The sequence below is a fragment of the Polypterus senegalus genome, chromosome 4 (assembly GCF_016835505.1).
Source record: "Polypterus senegalus isolate Bchr_013 chromosome 4, ASM1683550v1, whole genome shotgun sequence".
In the NCBI taxonomy this organism is placed as follows: domain Eukaryota; kingdom Metazoa; phylum Chordata; class Cladistia; order Polypteriformes; family Polypteridae; genus Polypterus; species Polypterus senegalus.
The window spans coordinates 56,156,936-56,171,502 of NC_053157.1; the positions used below are offsets into that span (position 1 = coordinate 56,156,936).

The 14,567-nt window shown below is 36.8% G+C and overlaps 1 protein-coding gene across 5 annotated transcripts in view; it reads right to left on the bottom strand.

Moving 5' to 3' along the window:
• The window catches only part of LOC120527357 (beta-1,3-galactosyl-O-glycosyl-glycoprotein beta-1,6-N-acetylglucosaminyltransferase-like), a 31,102-nt gene extending 17,778 nt beyond the window's left edge, over window positions 1-13,324 (bottom strand). For 2 of the 5 annotated variants that reach the window (XM_039750684.1, XM_039750682.1), the window contains exon 1: window positions 12,116-12,419. Coding sequence is in view for 1 of the 5 variants with exons in the window: in XM_039750680.1 (XP_039606614.1) it covers window positions 12,905-12,928 (24 nt within the window). In the remaining 4 variants the exon portion in view is untranslated. The other 3 variants (XM_039750680.1, XM_039750681.1, XM_039750683.1) reach the window with 3 other exon arrangements.
• Window positions 13,325-14,567: the final 1,243 nt, after the last annotated feature.

The following is a 14,567-nucleotide window of genomic DNA, read 5'->3' on the forward strand; positions in this document are numbered from 1 at the left end:
AGGACTTGATCCGACCATACAATTGAATTCCTACTTATGAATGCAAAGAAAAAAGAAAAAAAAAAGTTCACCTGATAATCATTTAGGTAATAATATATAAATAATCCAATTTTCCGTCAGTCCACAGATAATTTTTCTGGATTAATAACATAGTAATCAGCAAGTCGCATTACAGACCAGCACAATTTTGATATTAGAGGTGTTTAGGGATACCTTGTGCATCCCATAAGTAAAACTATCCATTAAAATACAGTAGGTTCACACACGTGCCTACATCTTGAAAACCAGTCTGTTACCAACACAAATACTGTAAAAATATAGAAAAATAGCAACAAAAAAGGCTCTCCCAACCATAGTGCCTGGTTACAACCACTTCCGCATTTAAAATGCTGGCATGGCCTTTACTTGAGGATATAACTGAGTGCGTTTCAGCAGCAACATTTCAGTGGTCCTGGAAGTCACTTGTAATACACATTTTCCAGTATCACATAATTCTAAAGTGTTGTATTTTAACAACAATAGACTAAGGTTATGTACAAAATATGTATATAATCATTTCAGAATGCTAGGCAGCTTCATAATGTACACTTAATTTTATGTTGACATATGCAGAAAGCTGCTCAAAATGTTTTAGCTGTCTGTAGTTGCCAGTGTATTGCTCTATGCTGTGATCTCCTGGGGAAGCAACTGGTGTTCAAGTCACACAATATCTGGACAAACTTATAAAGCCTGCTCCATTACAGAGATGATCTTGGATACACTGAAAGCTGCTGTGGAAAAGTGAAAGGTAGTGAAAATTGGAGAGATTGTGAAAAAAAAAACCCTCTCCAGCTCTTCCAGGAGGAGCTCTATGGGAGCACTTGTAGCGGCAATCTTTTTCCACCATGCGCTGCTAAAAAGCGCCTCTGGGGGTCTTTTCTGCCTGCTGCTATCATGCAAATTCATTCTTGCTTCCAACGTCATAAACTAAATGCCTATACTCCAAGTTAATTTTGCTATTTCTGCACAGTACATCTTCATTTATCTAGACACATTTTTCTACCAACTGAATAAATTGATTTATCCTATGAGTATGTATTGTTATTTTTATGTTTCTATTGCTGTATACATTTAAATTTTTGCTTTGGATTAATAACTTGTCTAATCTAAAACTTTAGGCTGTACAATGTATCACCATAAGAATTTGGTGACATTTGAATTAATAAGCTGGGAAATGAGAAAATGGATGACGAAATGAAAAAAGTAAATCAACCACCTTTTTCTAGCGATCACTGCCCTGGGGTGTTTTACAAGAACAGAGAGATATTATCATTTAAGTAAATATCCTGTCAGCTCTTCAACTGTATTTAAGTATGTATATAAGTTATTCATTAAGGAAACTCTTCTCAAGATACTTACTGAAAACTCTGCGGTTTAAGAGCTAATTCATTAGCCACTAATCCACACTGCATTTTTCAAGAATGCAAAATTCATAAGATTCTTAGGAAGGATGACTGATGAAGGTAAAAGCTTAAGCCATGCATGTATTTTCATTATATAATAAAGCTGAAAACAAGTCCTCTAAAAGAGACAGAGATGGCTACAGGAATTTCAGAATCATCAAAGTCCCCCAGTACATATTACAAAGGATATTTTTTTTTTTTGCCAAAAATGACCAAATATCCAAAAAAATCTGGTAGATGCAGGAAAAATATGGCTTTGTAAATCCTTCAAAACTCTGCATCTGAGGTGAGGCTCTAAAGAGAGAGTGTCAAAGTCTTGCAAAGAAAATGTAGGCCAGCTGACAAACATCAAACTAGCAAAACAAAAAAAAGTTATAGCGAGGGGGAAATTATATATGTGTGTATGTATGTGTATATATATGTAGACTTATGTTAGGTAGATTGCCCAGAGGGGACTGGTCGGTCTCGTGGTCTGGAACCCCTACAGATTTTATTTTTTTTCTCCAGCTTTTGGAGTTTTTTTTTGTTTTTTCTGTCCACCCTGGCCATTAATTAATGTTGACTTATGTTTATTTTTTATTGTGTCTTCTATTTTTCTATTCATTTTGTAAAGCACTTTGAGCTACATTTTTTTGTATGAATATGTGCTATATAAATAAATGTTGATTGATTGATTGATTGATTTACATACATATATATACATACACACACACAGGGCCAATTCTCAATTTAAAAAAAAAAAGCTGACAGAAGCGTTTTGCCAGCTGACCTTATAAGCCATCCATGACAAGTTACACCAAATTGTGTATTTTGATAGGGTTCTTTTGGCAACACTGCCACTCTCAGCAGGCCAACTATATAGACTTGTAATGCAGTGTGCCAACCTCTTTCATTGAAGGTCCATTTCCAAAACAGAAGACCACCACAGGAGGTTTGAGCTGTGATACATTTTTAAACACCGAAGACATTAGCATTTATGAAAGTCACTTATATATTTAGTATTTCCAAGATTTACTTTCTGTGAATTGGATATTCTGTTGAGATCAACCTGTCCACCTCAAATACCAATGTCCACACATTGAATGTGGTTAGTGATAGGTCAGTCAGTTATATTGGTGGACTCAAGCAGGTAAGTGATGAGATGATAACTTCTGGGTACCAGAAATACTGAAGTAAGTATTACTGAAAAACGATGAATGGATGGATGAATTCATTGCAAGAAAATCTCATACTTTTTTTTTGGTTCTCTACAAACCAACCAATACATGACATGGAGTATTTAACTATGAAGATATTCTCTCAACCAAACCTGTTTTGTTACTATGCAGAAAAAAATGCAAGGCAGGAAAACACACAATAGCACCGAAATTACAAACATTTACTGGCAAAGGCTACAAAGAAACACATGAAGGCATAAAACCAAAATGGGAAACTGTTCAACTACTATTTAGGCATTGGTTAAAGTAAAATTTGCCTGCAAAACTGCATTTTTAATTAAAATACACTTTGTAGAAGATAGCTGCCTCATTTTAGAATTTTACAGGGTTATGAGCATGATTGTCATGAATAGAAATTTGATATGTTTCTCCATCAGGGCAGATGCTAATGAATAGAAGTTTACTATATTAAATGAAACTGTGCATCAAGAAGCCAAGAGTGAAAGTACTCGACACTTCAATGGCATAGAACAATTTAAGTTACTACTGTGTTTTCCCCCAACTTTACACTTTTTGGAATGAACATTAGCTTGGTGCTAAGGTCTACAATAAAAATGTTTAAAGGCTCAAATGCTAAAAATCATATTTAAAAAAAAAAACATCCACAGCAGAAGGAAGGGAATTTTCTTTCAATCAGTAGGACGGTGTTGCTCTGCTTTCTGTGTACAGTGTGCAGTTTTGGTCTCCAGGCTTCAAAAAGGAGGACAGAACAGTGCTGGAAAATGTCCAGAGAAAAATGGCTAGGCTGATTCCAGGGCTACAGGGGAAGAATTATGAGGAAAGATTAAAAGAGCAGAGTCTTTTCAGGTTAGGCAAAGAAGATTAAGAGGTGACATGATTGAAACGTTTAAAATTATGAAGGGAATTAGTACAGTGAACTGAGATTGTTACTTTAAAAAGGAGTTTAACAAGAACATGGGGACACAGTTGTTAACTGTAGGTTTTGCACAAATGTTAGAAAGTGTTTCTTTACGCACAGAGTAAGTTATCAAGTAGGGTGGTAGACTGTAGGATATTAGGGATGTTGGTGTGCTTTCATAAAAGAGATAAAACAGCCTCTATCTATGGCATTGGGTAGTTGCATTGGTGTATGGTCGATAAGAATAACATTCTGAACTTGTTAAAAGGATAAATACAAAATGGAATTACAATCAAACATTTCAAATAACCCATATCTGACAACCAACAAAGAACACTGTGTGCATAAGAATGACTTAACAGTTTCAAAGGACAGTGTGTCAATGGTGGGGTTGGACTGGGGGTAGGGGGGAGGGGGAAATGTATACCAGCGGCGCATCAAAAATCCTATTCCGATTTCTTTCTTAACCTGGTGTTGGATGGATTGTAAATGTTTCTGTTGGGACAGTTGAGTCCAAAAGAACAACAGAGGCTTTATTACGTTAGTGGACAGTGTAGCTCCCTTCAAATAACAGGCAGTCCGGTCCCAATTTGTGTAGACGGTCTCTTTCTGAAATACTGTATAATACCTTGCTGTGATGGCATTAATCAGGTTAACATATAGTTCAGCAATAAAAATACAGGATTTGACAGACTATCCGCAGACCACGACAACTCCATTTGCCTCAGAAAGTGAAAACCTTTTGTGCTTTTCACCCTGTTACCAACTTATTGTGGAGTTAGAAGAAGTCAATGCTCAGGAACTGAAAATGACTAATCTCTTGTATGAGTGTATTATTGCTGACCTTAATGAAGTTCTGTCTCTCACTTCTAACTTCATAGCTAATGCCCAAATCCACTCAGGACAAGTTTAAATCTGCTTCTCTCCTGGTTATCATAATTTTCATTCTTAGTAAATTTGACTGTGATAGGTGTTACCTTATTTTTGCTGCACAGTTATGGGGACAAGACAGTATAAAAAGATGCTTTCCTTACCCATCTTACCACACTGTAAGGATATCCAGTATACAGTTTCATAGTAAGTTACACTGCCCCCGATCTCAGATGGTTTAAATTTCATCCCGTCAATCTGAAGGGAATAAATTTCTAATGAGAGCAGCGTAGTCAATAATTAACACCCAACAATGTTTCAAGGGCAAAACATTTTGGACATTCATCTTCTAATGAATCTGACACAAAAAGCTCAAGTGTGTCAAAGGAATCTGGAATTAAAGTGGGACCGCAAGACATGTGAGGCTTCCCTACGACTTCACTACCCCTACATGTGATTGCGAGTGGGCCACAATCAATGATAACCTCTTGGTTTTTATAGGGCAGTCCCACTGCAGCTGTCATCTTAAATCACATGATTATAACAGACTTGAACAGCAAAAGGGTTGAAAATAAGTAATCAGCTAATCTTAGGAGGTTGTAAGCGTGCAGGCGGACACTGACATATTCAAAGTTTAGGTAATTATTTACTGGGTATTGACACATCAGTTAAAACGAGACTCCTAATCTCTAAACTGATGCATTCCCATGTGCAGTTTTTACAGTTTCACAAGGATGGAACACCAAATACATTAGCTTTTGATACATGTAAACAATTATCTTACTTTAATTAAGTTTATTTAAAAAGAGTTTGATAAAAAGTAAGTTTTAACTGGTTTAAGTCTAACTATTGTAATCTAAATCTAAAGAAAATTATGTGCTTTATTGAATAAGAATTATTCTTAATTTATAATGTTAATACACTCAGCAACAACCCTAGAACCCTTGCCCCCTGGCCCCAAAGAAAGATTCTTGTGGAGACAATAAGCCATGATCCTTTTTTTTTTTTTTTTTAAAAAACTTTGGTGACAATCTTTTTTAGAATCATAAGGGCTTTTCATGAACATTTCATTTAAAACACAAGCAAACTTGCTCGGATCTTAAAGAATGTATCCAGCTATTCTGCCACGTTGTGGATCTCTTTTTTTCCTCCATTACAGGGCTCCAGGAAGTTGCTTCTTTTCCTAGTAGCACAGCGGTAAAAGAAAGGCTTACCCTAAAAGAGGAACCCATTGATTACAGTTAGCACTCATTGACAGACTCACACATGTGTGGTCAAGTTAGCTTTGGGATATAGGAAGAAGGTACAGCAGCTTCAGAAAGATCTTACAAAGACAAAGAGCAAATAGCGACTGAAAGCAGATTCACACAAAGCTTCTGAACCTATGTGACACAGCACAAACTTCAACCCCGCCATAATTCCCCTGCAAAATGCAATCAAATTATTGAAAAGTTTTCTAATTAATCAACCTTATCTACTACAAGTACAAACAATCTTACAATGTTAAGAGTAATAATGTCCTTATAACACCCTAACCTAAATTAAATGGCACTAGACCAGAAAGTCAGGGGTTAGAAAGGTGAAAACTCATTATCATGTTAAAGAGATGTGCACATGGGATAGTTAGGGTCACTGAACAGGTGACTCAGGAATATAGTCTTTGTTTTGTTTTTCATTGGAAAGTATTTAATAAATTTCTTGACTCTTGCATACTGCATATTATTCATGATTCAAGGAAAATCACTTTCCACCTTTGAAATTGTATGGAAAACAAGAAAAGCCATATGTTACAGGCATGTTCAGATGTGTGGTCCACAGTGAAGTTATGAGCACAAGAATGAAGGTGTCCATCCCTGTCTACATTCAAGCAGCTCTTGTGCTTCAAGAGTAGATCCAAACTCTTTAAATACAGCAAGTACAGAGTAATCACCTAGGGACAGGAGATCGTAAAACATTCACATTTGTCTTAGTTATAATCGCTAGTTATGGAATGTGCAGTGTTTAGGCAAGAAATGTACTTCCATTTTTGAGTCTGTAGAAAAGTTAATCATGCATTCATCTCCCCTCCCAATCCCCCATACCCTTTAAAGTTTCATTGAATGCAAGTAGAAAATGTGTATTAACAGATGTCTGTACTAACCATTAACATAAACCCCTGTCAAAAATAGCAATTTAATGGTCTTCTTGCATTCCGCCAAAAACAGCTCTGCAGCAAAATTAGCAAATGTGTCGCAATTTTGTTCTTAACATGCTTATAATTATGTTATTACTATTTGCAAACCCAGTGTACACATTTTACTTGCAAAAAATTACAATCTGAAAAGACTTTTTGAATAGTATTTATATTGCTTCCTGAAATGTTTGGGTTTTTTTTAATTTTGACTATTTCACTGCTGGGATGCTTTAAAAGAGTGAGATTGACTCCTGCATGTTTACTTTGCAGCTTGATGATGGCACATTGAAGGAGTGGTTGTCAAACTGTCTGAAAAAATGTGATTTTTGTGAAGGAAAAATACCTCCAGCATATTTTTTTTTTTTTACTTCCTACTCATAAAAGGACACACAGAAAAACACAAATCTATTTACTTCTATATATTATGTTCCAACATGTAAAGCACAAAGAAATCTGCAAAAAAAAAAAAAAATTGCAACCAAAAAAAAAGGCAGAGATCAGTAAACAAAATAAATATTGTCTCCACTTCACCAAATATGAATATATAATTGCTGATACAAATCTTTAGTGTTTTGTTAAATATAAATAGACTAAACCATACAGTGTATAGATTTGTGCTTCTTGCAGACAACAGACCATACAGCTATGTGTTCAATTCAAGAATGTCTTATCTAGGGTGTAACAGAACCAAGTGTCATTAGAGTTTGCTTGTTGCTTTTTGCAATGTTTTAACAGAATTGTGAAAAAGTAGCAAACTAGCTTTTATTTATAATAGACTATTGAATTATAATAACCATGTATTTTATCTGAGAACAAACCAGATACACAGCCGACCCCAATTCATATGTCAATTAAGATTATTGGAAGATGCTGAACCTTCTCAGTCAACATGCAACAACACAAAAAGTTTGATTGAACAATAAGAGTAGCAATAAGGCTATATCTGTCTATATATATTGTGGCATATGGTCGGGGCCCTTACCCGGTCGGGATGTCCCAATTATGAAAGGGCTGGGGGAGAGAGTACTTCCGGGACAATTTCACACCTGGACCAAATCTACTTTAAACATCATCTTGATATCTATTCGCCGAAAGTCTAGAATTTTGCATACCACTTTCAATTACGATGAACCTAAACACTGGAAAACTGTACTTTAAAAAATGGTTTACTGACAGGCAAGGATGGCAGGGGTTTGAAAATACAAAATTGTTTCAAGCTTCCAGTTTTTACAAGTCATACAATTAAAATGCACATATAGATTGACTGGCAGAAAGCTTTTGGAGGGACAGGGTGGGGTGCAGAGGAACACCCAAGTTATGCTTCTCTGCTCCAGGCATGCAGAGAAGAGATTAGGAGGCAATGTTTAATCTACAGCATGATTATCTCCACTAACAGGAGGAGAACTTGAGTCTTGGTCAAAAATCTTTTATCTTATGAGCAAAAAACTGAAAAATAAAATCAAAATTTACAAGAAATACAATATGCAAACTTCTTTTCGGTATATATCAGTAATGGCATACTGCATGATAACATGCAGGGAATACACTTGACTTGAGCATTCCTAGTTTTCATCCTCTTTCTCTGTACGTTTAGCATTCGTTTGCTCAGAAGTTGATGTGCTTGATACTTCCTGAGCAGCACTTCTTTTCTCCACCCTAGCGGCCGTCGCTTCTCTTCATTCGTCGTCATCTAATTACGTTAGTTTTTGTGTTGCAATTACTTAGTACGTTTTCTTTAATTTTTTACTTACGCTGGCACTTAAGTCTTCAATCTGCCTCAAGAATGATTACCGAAGGTGATAGGGAATGAGAAAGTCGCCCATATGAGGCTTGGTGCCAAGAGATTGTCCCAGGGCCATCGAACATGACATTCTTGCAAGACACGCCCTACTTACAACAGATATCATACAGGAGCACATGCATCAAAAACAATCAGTTGTGTAAAAGCACGAAGTGCATACACATACTGTGCTCTCAACACATATAAAGCGTATAAGGCTAATACAGAGAATAGACACCCAAAGGCGTTGGACAGAAAAAAAGGCAGATAGATTATGAAACCAGTAAAATTCTAAAGTATTGTAGCATCCCAGGTATGTTGCGGCCTTTTTGGGTTTAAAGTGACTGTTCGGTCCAATTTAGGGAGGGTGAAGTACAGCACGGAACACTGATAGTGGGGTATTGATTGATGTGGTAAGGGGGGGCGAGACGCGGGGGATGAGGGATTGGAGAGGGTGCTAGAAAGTTGTGTTTGGGGTTGCGAAGTCAGCGATTGTTCAAGTAAAACTTTTGTGTCACTATCATGTCAGTCGCTACAGTATCAAAAAAAAAAAGAGCATTATCGCAAAACAAAAGGTGATTAATCATCGGAACCAAGTGTAACTGAAAAAAGAGCAGGACAAATCAAGGTCAGAAATAAAAGGCAAAGAGTAGAGTCTTTTTGCATTCACATCATTCTTATGCACAAAACGTGGATTCACACAATAATAGACCATACGCTATGAGAATCTGTGGTCCCACAACAGTTAAAGCAACAACAAGTTGAATTTTAAAGAATACACAATTCGGTCAGGTTTATATTTATGATCATGGAGAAGCGATGCAAATTTTAACAGGCAAAAAGAAAGGCAATGTATATATTCCGTGAATAACATTACACACCAAAGGAGATCGTGATATGCCATTCATATTAAAATGTTTACAGTTCACTGTGAGAATAGCTTTTGTTATGACAATCAATAAATCACAGGGACAAACATTAGAAAAAGTCAGGTTATTTATTAGAGAAACAAACAATATTCACTCATGGGCAGTTATACTTGCATTGTCACAATGTGTCTCCAAAAAATATTGTTTTTAATGAAGCTTTAAAGTAAAAGTGCAAATAATGAAATTGAAACAATTCCAAAGAAAAAACAAAAAAAAAATTGTATATCCGATTAACCAAACACAGAGGTTGGCGAGTGAAGCGAGCAGGGGGCGAAGCCCCCTAGTATTCAATAAAAAATTGGTAATTCAAAGCCATTTTACACAAAAAAGTTAGTTGAACCCAAAAAACAGCCTACCCCTAGCTGTAATTTTGGATGCTAATTCATTATGCTGCTTTTACCTGACACAAGCGTAGGGTCAGTTTAGAGTTTTCAAGAGCCCCCTAGTTAATGTGTTTTTGCCTTGTTCTTCAAACTCAAACACATTTAAATCATCTAATTAAAAAAAAATATTTAATAAAAACTGTACCCAAAAAATGCAACCACTCAACTTAGAACACCCTTATTCTTTTGCAGGGTCACATACAGGTAATGCCTATCCAAGCCGCAATAGCGACAAAGCAGGAAGGCAGGCGTTTTACACTGGACTAATAAAGAGTTAAAAAGTCAACCTAACTTACTCTTAGAGATGTGGTAAAAAAAAACAAAAAAACAAAAAAAAACAAAAAACAGGGAGAACATGAAAACTCTACATGTAAATTGCTGGGGCTGTTGAGGTACCAGTAGCAATAGATCACTGCAAAACCACTTCACCCTCAACCCAATTTCTGTGAAAAATGTAGAATTACAATGCATGCAATTAATAACTACAGGAAAACCACACAGAGCTCCTAAACCCACAAGATAACCAATATCTTGTACTCTCTGTATTCTCATGGTGCATAAAACTGAATACAGGGAGCAAATTTACTCTTAAACAAGTCTAACAGCATTTGTTTAAACTGACACAAAAAATGCGTCCACCGATGAAAAATACGTACAGTATCTGCAAACTTGACACAGGAAGCAACCCAAAGTTGTAATGCTATCTGATGATTCACATGTCACTGAAATTTCACAATGTTCACATACTGGACAAAACAAAAGTACATAAGTGGAACAGGAACTAATACATTAAGGAAGTGAATTGGTTAAGAATCTTTTCAAGATGTACTCCTTCAGGAAGAACAAGACTATAGTGCAAATTAACCAAAAGTGCCAGGTTACACTGGAAACAATCCACACTTTTGTATTGTACAACTGATCCCACATTCTATTCAAATCAGCAAACCTATCAGGTTTACTTTTCCTATTCTTTTTAGCTAGGAGGTGTTTTGTTTTTAAAAAGTACTCAATTCTGCTATAATGCTCAATTCTGAGTGACAGGAGCTGGAAACTACTCTAGCAAATTCGGAGGGGGCGCACGCGCATATAGGCAACCAAATTGGAGTCATCACAGAATTCAACACTCCTTTCGCTGGAATGTGAAGCGCATAAGAAACCCTGCAAATCCACATAGCGTCGTATATTAATGCTGTAATTGCGGGGCAACAACAACAAAGCACGGCGTCACGGCAAAACAAGAAAATTACCGAAATTAACATGTGCGTGCCTAACAGCGAAATTGGGAGATATTTTTTGGGCTTAGAGATGGTAAAAGTCTAAAATCTTAAATGAAAATCGAATAATAAACATGGGGCAAAAAGAGTACAACAGATGCAGTATCAGGTACCCTCACTTTCACAGACCACCCGTTTCCTCTCCCTGGTTCAATACTATCCTCACTGAATACAAGGTTATACCCATCCACGCATAATCCTCATGTACCCAGACCAGTTTTGTACTACATTTAATTGTGACAAGCAGATTGATAAAGTTTTATTCTTCGACGCCGTGTAATATTAAATACGATAGTTTAACGTTGAAATTCTGTCTCGTCCCTGTGCATATTTTACATGTATTATCTGATGCTGTAAAAAATGTATGCACAGTATAAGTCGTCTATAATTTTGGTTTGAGATCAAAACCCTTAATACTGCATGTGAAAGAATCCGTCTACCCGTGTGGCTAGAACGTCATTTTCCAACGTTTTATTAACACAGAAAACACGCAAAAATGGCTACGGAACACTGACAAGAATTTTGCCGGTGTTTTTTTTTGCATTAATTCACCCCTTTATAATCATTAAATGCACCGACAATTACCAGGTACCTTTTACTCTTAAAAAATAAAGATGTGAATATTTTGATGATATAAATCAATTGTCAATAGGTGTTATGCACTTTTTAATGTGCACTTTGCTTAAAAAAGTTTTTTTTTCTGCGCTTTAGGAAAATATGTAAATACATTCACCTTGATAGTATTTTGCTTAAACATACTAGATATTTTGACTCTGGATACATGATGAGTTAATTATTAAATGGAAAGCGAGTGCTTGACGTCTAGGAAATGTTATCCTGGTGTGATGAGGCATAGCAAGGAAGAAACCGAAAATATTTCTCATCCCAGCCGAACTAAAATAAACTTTTAATAAAATCTGAATACAATACTTGGAAAAATGGGTCTACTTATCCTGAATTTAAGGTTCGTGGGGGCAAGGCCAGGTACGTCAGGGTCCCTAATCTTAAAAATTTAGAGTAGGTGCCTAATCTTAAAAAGAATTGGCGTCCGCTTCACGAACAAGAGCTGGAAAAATAATAAGTGCTATTCTAAATCCGGGAATGGCATTTGATACTTTTGTTTAAAACGCAAACACTCCAAACATATTACAAAACGAGCATCCCCTTTTTTCCCCTTTCTTAACCCACCTTTTGTATTCACGGTTCACGAGGAATTGTAGCCTACTTCGCTACCCCCGGACGTTAAATCAGAGACCGGCCCTAGTCGGGACGTCAATTCACCGCAGGACATACACGAGACCGATTAAGAGGCACCAATCAGCAGAGGCTAAAAGCTTGAGGGGTAACCGGAAGTGCCAAGAGACCAGCGTTGAGCCGATTGCTGAAGCGAGCTCTCTAGGTCTGATGGATAACAACGGTGAACGTGGTGATAAAGGAAGCACTTCTCTGTACCCATCCCTAATAATCAGTCCACGTTTCCATTTTATTTATTCATATCAGTTAACATTACCTGTTTGATATTAAAGTCATTTGGCCTCAGACACATCCAGTAATCTAATTAGAGTTGTTACCTGATGCACCTGATTAAGTTTCGTATACCGAGAAAATGCAGCGGCAGGTTAAGACGAGAGGAGCGCCACCCATAGATGACTGCCTTCAGCCTGTGTTAAATTAGCGCACTTGAAGGCATTTGAAATCAGTTAACTCTTTTTTAAAAGCGATGTTTTAACTTTGACATACATTTTAGAATTTTACCTGAACTACATATTGTATACCTGTGCTCAAGACCAGTATTTAAAAAAAAAGAAGAATCAGCCCTGTCTTGTACCTGTTGCTGCTTGAGTCGTATTGCTGTTAGCTACTGTTAGCAATCAGTGATAAAATTATATAACATGGAATAATTACCAACCTTTGTCATTAAATGAAGTATTTTTAACAAAAGCTTAGTTAATATATATAAAAAAATTTAATACTTACACATGTCGTTCGAACAGATCTCATGTAACGCTACACAGACGGGTTATAAATATAAGAGATTATTCTGTCAATGGCACGCAGAAAGTAGTCAGTCGGCTTAACACTGAATAACGTAGACACGGAGAGCAGGTTGTTACAGTTAGAGAGCGGCAGGGAAACTTTGACAAATCTACACTTCAAATACAAGAGTAAAGGGCGGCACAACTCCGTTTGTTTATCAGTTGCGTAGCGCCTTCACTTGATATACCGTCGAACGCCCCCTTCCGGATCTTCTGTTCTAGATTACCATCATTTCGGTCTCGCTGCTGTAGCTCAGCCCGCCTAGGGATGCGTCTCGGCGCTCTGTCCCTGGAGGCGCCGTGTAGGAGTTGATTCCTTTTTAACGGTTACGTGCACGATATGCTGAAGCACAAGATAAACTGAAACGTGTACAATGCACTCGATTTTTTTTTTCGTTCAAACATTTTAAGCCAATATATTACTCAAATGTAATGTACTTAAACTTACTTCATTTTCCAGCTATATACAATAAAGTAACAGCGGGGAGTCATGGAGATGGTGAATTTGCATTTACAGTTCTGTTACGTTTTTAGCATCTAGCCGTGCGGAGGTGTGCTCTTACTGGCACTGCCCAGATATTATCCAAGGAGGACTCCGCACATGCGAAGTGTCACACAGAATACGCTCCTCCTCATGTTAGATTCAGTGAAATGAGGATTTACAACACATTTAATATTCTGCCACTCCACTCTCAAACATTTTTACTACAATTCATGTTCGCGTTGTGCTTTGCCTGTTGCCTATCGCACACTGCTAAAAATAAAAATATCTGAGCAGTTCATCAGAGAGATGCCATAGATGAACAAATTTTGGTTCCAGAAAGACCAATCCACATGAAGGTTCCATAAATAACCTCAGTTTATTTAGACCTATAACAGTCTCTATACGGTAAATAACTATGAATAGCTGGTAACAGATTTGTGAAATACCTTTGGGTTGTTGATTTTTAAAAGGACTCCGGCTGCATACGTACAGTAACACAGTCTAAATTCAGATTTTCGTTGTTACTGTCCTGCTAGATAGCATACCAAACATTAAATATTTCATTTTTTTTTTTACATATTACGAATTTTCTTCAAAGCACAAAGAACCTTCCCCAGAATGGAATGGTGCTTTGTCAAACAATATTTCAATGAGGAACCACGTAACCCAGTAAAGAACCACAGTGTTATTAAAGAACCAATATTTTTTAAGCGTACAGTATCGGGCTGAAGGTAGGAATCAATCTATTACTTTATCAAAACTGCTTTTAAATTTTAAATAGACTTCGTATGCGCGATATACATTTCTATATGCAGTCACTGCATTCACGCCATTCATTTTTTCAGTTTAAAATGAGGATCATTTTCCAGGGCTTGATCCAACCTGCGAACGTTGCAACCAAGCCCCCGCCTCACTGGGTCACATGTTCTGGGCCTGCACCAAATTAACATTATTCTGGACAAAAAATCTTAATTATCTCTCAAACAGCCTTGAACTCACAATCCCTCCTAACCCATTAACAGCTCTGTTTGGGGTTCTTTCAGAGGGGCTTAAAGTGGAGAAAGACAAACAAATTGTGATTGCATTCACTACACTCTTGGCACGCAGACTCATTCTGATA